At 48.6% G+C, this 4898-nt stretch overlaps 1 protein-coding gene across 1 annotated transcript; it reads right to left on the reverse strand.

Annotated features, from left to right (window-relative positions):
* Nucleotides 1-266: 266 nt before the first annotated feature.
* Nucleotides 267-4493, reverse strand: EDN1 (endothelin 1). Its single transcript, XM_015617670.2, has 5 exons — nt 4139-4493; nt 3829-3970; nt 2689-2847; nt 2302-2409; nt 267-1549 (listed from the first exon to the last, which is right to left on the reverse strand). Exons 1-5 carry the CDS (start codon nt 4200-4202, stop codon nt 1411-1413), a joined length of 612 nt encoding a protein of 203 aa, XP_015473156.1. The 5' UTR covers nt 4203-4493; the 3' UTR covers nt 267-1410.
* Between the last annotated feature and the right edge of the window lie 405 nt (nt 4494-4898).

Here is a 4898-nt window from a genome sequence, read left to right on the forward strand (position 1 = left end):
ACATCTACATCAGACACGTGAGAAGACTGCTCCAGGATAAATATATTTGCCCAATTTAGAGTTTGCCATGAGGAATTGATGAGCAGCCTTGCAGCTAGAACAAGTGTCATCTGCTGCCTCACATCCAGCACGAACTCTGATTGCTGTGATATGGCTTACCTGACAGAAAGGCAATCGTGTGCACACACTTCACCTGGGTCAGATTTGTACATGGGGAAATCTACCTCCATCATCACAGAGCCACAGACTAAGGAAAAACAAGCCAATACAGTAATTAAAAATATTTATTTCTGAAGATATTTACCTTGATAGGCATAAAGCATTTCTCAATTTCATACAGAAATACATAAAACATGCATAGACCAATATGGCCTACTTCAATGTGTATTCAACATGGTAAATATAATGAAGAACTTGTGTGAATATAAATACAAGACACAAAAATAAGCACGTAAGATTTAACTTGTCTGCAAATTCAACAATGTGAACAAATTCACTGCTATAAACATTCACCCAATATTAGCCTTTTGACTTAATTCAAAACAACCCTTTGTCTCAATGCATTTCCACCAAACAAGGCCCTGAATAAATCTTGCAACAGCCTCTGGTACATCCCCACTTCAATGCATTTTTGGTAGCATGTAAGACACAACAACCTCTATTATTAGAACTTCAGTTGTCCAAATATCCTTGTTATGGGAAACTTAGTAGTGTCCTCTAACTTTTATTTTATGTTGAAGGGTCCTTTGGTATCCAAAGCCAAAGGACTTTGACTATGCAAACTATCAGAGTGCCTAACCCACATTCAGATAACTCTGGTTGTACAAGTAAACTAGACTTCTGAAAAAAGGCAAAGGGTTGCAGCTGATTAGTAAAGGCAATAACAAGGTGTAAAAATACTCTAGTAGGAGTGCAACAAACAGTATGCGAGGTAGACATGTATATATGCAGTAAGTCCTGATTAAAGTAGCACTGTGGCTTTCATTTTTGCATTTTAATCAAAAGGTAGAGTTCTTTGAAGTTTGTACACTCAGATCTTGCTTTCTGTCCTTGCTAAGCACATCTGTGAGGTCTTCCTTGCAAGATGCTTTTGATGTAGACCCCGAAAGCTGCTCAATCGATGGGTAACATTCCAGGAGCAGTATTTAAATGTTTCTTCAGACAGATGGCTTTTCATGTATGTTACTGCATATTTCCCTTCAGCCCTTCTACCCATCCACCTGAATTCCAAAATGATAAAATCCTTTGTCTTTATATCTCCAAATACAGGACTTCCTTAGCATTTTGCTCCGCTGCGCAAACACTCGGACAGAGAGGCCCTTCGCCATCATGGAATGTTGGAGTCAAGACAGAGTTTTTGTGATGCTTTGTCAGCAAGCAGTGTGGAGAAAGATTCAGGTGGTCTATCCACTAGGATGCTTTCAGGCTTTCCCGGACGCTTTGCCTTTTGTTCGCCCTGTTATGTTTGAGCTTTCGCCCTTTCTGGAGCTCAGCCTTCAGCTTTGCGACACTGAAGGAAGCTTTGATACTGTTACCAATGGCTTCCAGCCTGCAAAAACAAGAAATGTACATTTAGCATTGTGATAATGAAGATGCATATCCAGTGTGAAAAAAAACTAGTTTTTGCTTAAATAAACCTCAATCTAGATTTCTGCTATAGGACCCTAATAAACTGCTGATTGCTATACCTCTCTCAGAATCAAGGTAACTTAAGATACTTGAAATGTTTCATAATTCATTATTTCAATGCAAACATTAAAATAGTCACTCAAATAAAGATGCCTTAGACTTCCTTAAGTAGCCAGTCAGGAGGTCTCCAGTGGTTTTTTTGTTCCATCTGTGTTGTTTCTTTTAGGTAAGCCTAATCCTATGTCCAATGAATGAGTGCATTTTTTCAAGTAAGCAAGCAAGCCCCATTTTGAAAAAATTATTTAAGACTTGCAGGGCCTAACTCTCATTCAACATCATCAGGTTGCCTGCTCCCGTAACTCCTGTTCTGCTTGTGAAAGTAGCACTAAAGGGTCTTTAGTAGAGGCAAACCTCTGCATTCCCTACTTTTCCTTGGGAATGTGGCTGAGCCCTGAATGCGAGCGGAGGACAGGCAGTGGGCTGAGCTCAGCACGCGTGTCCTCACAAGCTAAAAACCCAGAGCATGAAGAAAAGCCCGCAAAATATCCTCACTGATTCCTCCATAACTCTCAAGCTGAAACCACCAGCTAAGCCCAGGATGACCCGAAGGCAGGTGAACTGTGCTCTCTATTGCTGCTCCGGGGAACTACAACAGGATGAGAAGAAACTCACCGCTTCATTTTCTTGCTGTCAACAAGCTGTCGGTTCATGCATTTGGGTCCAATGCAATTGCCGGCTTTGATGCGGTGCCGTGAGGTTTTCTCCTCTGTGGACTGAGCCCTGTTTAAAGGGAAAAGGTGCTGCTGTTAAATAAAAAAAAGAAAAAAGCCAAGTCTGCAGTCTACAAGGTGCGGCATCTCATCAACCACTTCTCAAGGCATGTAATAAGCAATCTTTCTGGGCCAAGCCATAGTATGTATCATAGCAGTGTGAGCACACATGTAGGAGGCAAGGCTTTGAGGAGAGTATTCGCTCAGCAAGTGCCAAAATGAGTAAGTGCACCACAATCCATCCCTTTCACATGCATTGCCTTTTAAAGAGTAGCAACAAGAGACGCACCAGAAATCTTTGCCTGCCTGGCAGAAGTTCAGACATTTCTTGTCTTTCTGGTTGGCACATCGGCATCTGCTGCTTGGTTCAGCGAGCATCTCTGGCACCATGTCCTTCAGTGATCTTCTGGGTCGAGAAGGGCCTCCGAGACCATATGGAACAGTCTTCCTATGATTAAAGAGACAACATGAAAGTCATTCAAACAATTATGTGGCTTCAAAACACTATGGGGTATTTTGGGCAATCTTATCAATGGCATTGATTACACAAGTAAAGGTTGTGGGATTGGGAATGCCACATTAGTCACAGCTTCCATGCAAATGCTTCTGATGATCCTACAACATATTCATTAGCTTGGCTACTGACAAGGATAATGACCTTTTAATTGTGATTTCACAAGGCTGCTGTGCCTCCCTGTGCAATAGAAAGCAATAAAACCTCATCTCTTTGAACTTTGGCTACTGCCAACACTGAAAGAAGCAGTAAAAGTGAAGAACTGATCCTCTCTCAGAGGAAACCCAGCGGCAGAAGAAATCACCAGAATCAGTGTTTGCAGCCTTAGGTGAGCCTCTGTCTCACTACTTCTTGGTGAGAAGGGTGTAGAAATGGATACTGTGCGTAATCCCACTAACACGTGCGACACATTAATTTGGAGCAGAGAGCAGTAAAAGGCAGCTAGAGCCACCCGGTGTCAAAGTATTCCTTCCAGCCTCCTTAAGTTGTCAGAAAGAAAACCGCTCAAATTCAGGCTGGCAAAATCATGCCTTTGGCATTTTGTCTGCTTCTGATTCATAGTGAAAAATATCCTGCAGCCTTTGCTGAGCAGCACCCAAAGGGAAATACTGCTGCCCAGATTTTAGGAAGGCAGGTGTGTTAGGGCTATTAGGAGCTATCTGCCCGATCTAGGTGGCCAAATCCTGCTCGCTTTCTTCTAGTGAACAGTCTCACTGCTAAATGTGTCATAAAAGTAGGAGCAGGAAGGTAAAGCAGTAGGAGAAACTGTGCAAACAACTGTTCTTTCTTCCCCTTCCCATCTCTGCAGGGGGGTTGTGGTTCTTAATTTTCGCCTTCACACCTCCCCTCCCTTTCTTCCTAACCAAAGGGGAACCCGGCTCTGGGTAACTGCCGAAACCCCTCCGCTCCACTCACTCGGGGGTGTTGATCCAGATGATATCGAGGTGGCAGAAGTAGACGCACTCCTCGTCCATCAGCGAGGAGCAGGAGCAGCGCCGGGCGCGGCGGTGCGCGGCGGCGGCGGGGGGCGGCGCGGCGTCCACCTCGGCTCCGGGGGCTGCGGGAGGGAGCGGCAGAACTCAGCACCCAAGGCAAGGCAAGGCAAGGCAAGGCACCCGCGTGTCCCCTCCCGCCGCATCCCTCGGGCAGCCCTCCCCGGAGCCCGGCTGCGACCCCCGCGGGGTCGGCCCCGGCCGGAGGCGAGCGGCAGCGGACCGGCACCTACCTGCTGGCAGCAGCCCCGGGCAGAGCACGAACAGCAGCGAGACGATCATGTGGCAATAATCCATAGCGGGCGGCGGAGGACGGATGGGAGAAGCGAGGGGAAACAGGGTAAAAATTAATAAAAGGCGAGGGAGAAGCGGAGAAAGTGTCTCCCGGCGTGGGGACGGAGCGCCGTGGCGGGTGTCCTGCGTGGCGCGGCTCGGTGCGCCCCGGCGCGTCTGGCTGGCGCGGCGGTCCCCGGCGCCCTTTTATAGCGAACCCCCATGGAGCGGGTAAACAGCCCCGGCGCTATTTTATCCCGAGACAATGTTATTCTCCTATTAGTCACCGCGCGGCAACGTGCGGGCCGAGATAAGGCCGGGGCTGGAAAGGAAATCGCCTGCAAACTTCAAGAGCGGGGGGCGGCGGCGGCGGCGGCGGCGGCGGGGGGGGCCGGGGGCGCCCCGGGGGCGGGGAGGGGCGAGCCCAGAGCCGCCAGGGGGCGCCCTGCCCGCGCGTCGCACCTGAGGGAGGCCCTGCGATCCAGGAATTCAGGGGTTCAGGGAGTCGCGGCCTCGGGGATTCAAGGCCCAGGGCTGCGGGGCTTCAAGGTTCACCGCTTCGAGGCTTCAGGGCTTCAGGCCTCGAGGCTCTGGGCTCCACCTGCTGCTTCTGCTACTGCCCTGGGGAGAACCCTTATGCGGGATGATGGATGCCTGGCTGTGCTGGACCCTGCCCTGCTCCCCTCAGACCCTGCCAGGTGGACTCTAGAGTCTCAAGAG

Source organism: Parus major, chromosome 2 (assembly GCF_001522545.3).
Source record: "Parus major isolate Abel chromosome 2, Parus_major1.1, whole genome shotgun sequence".
Classification (NCBI taxonomy): Eukaryota; Metazoa; Chordata; class Aves; order Passeriformes; family Paridae; genus Parus; species Parus major.

Coding starts and splice junctions, on each gene's coding strand:
- EDN1 (XM_015617670.2), bottom strand. CDS start 4,202: ATGGATTATTGCCACATGATCGTCTCGCTGCTGTTCGTGCTCTGCCCG. Junction 2,848..3,828: donor ATCTGGATCAACACCCCCGA/GTGAGTGGAGCG, acceptor CTTTAATCATAG/GAAGACTGTTCCATATGGTC. Junction 1,550..2,301: donor GACAGCAAGAAAATGAAGCG/GTGAGTTTCTTC, acceptor TTGTTTTTGCAG/GCTGGAAGCCATTGGTAACA.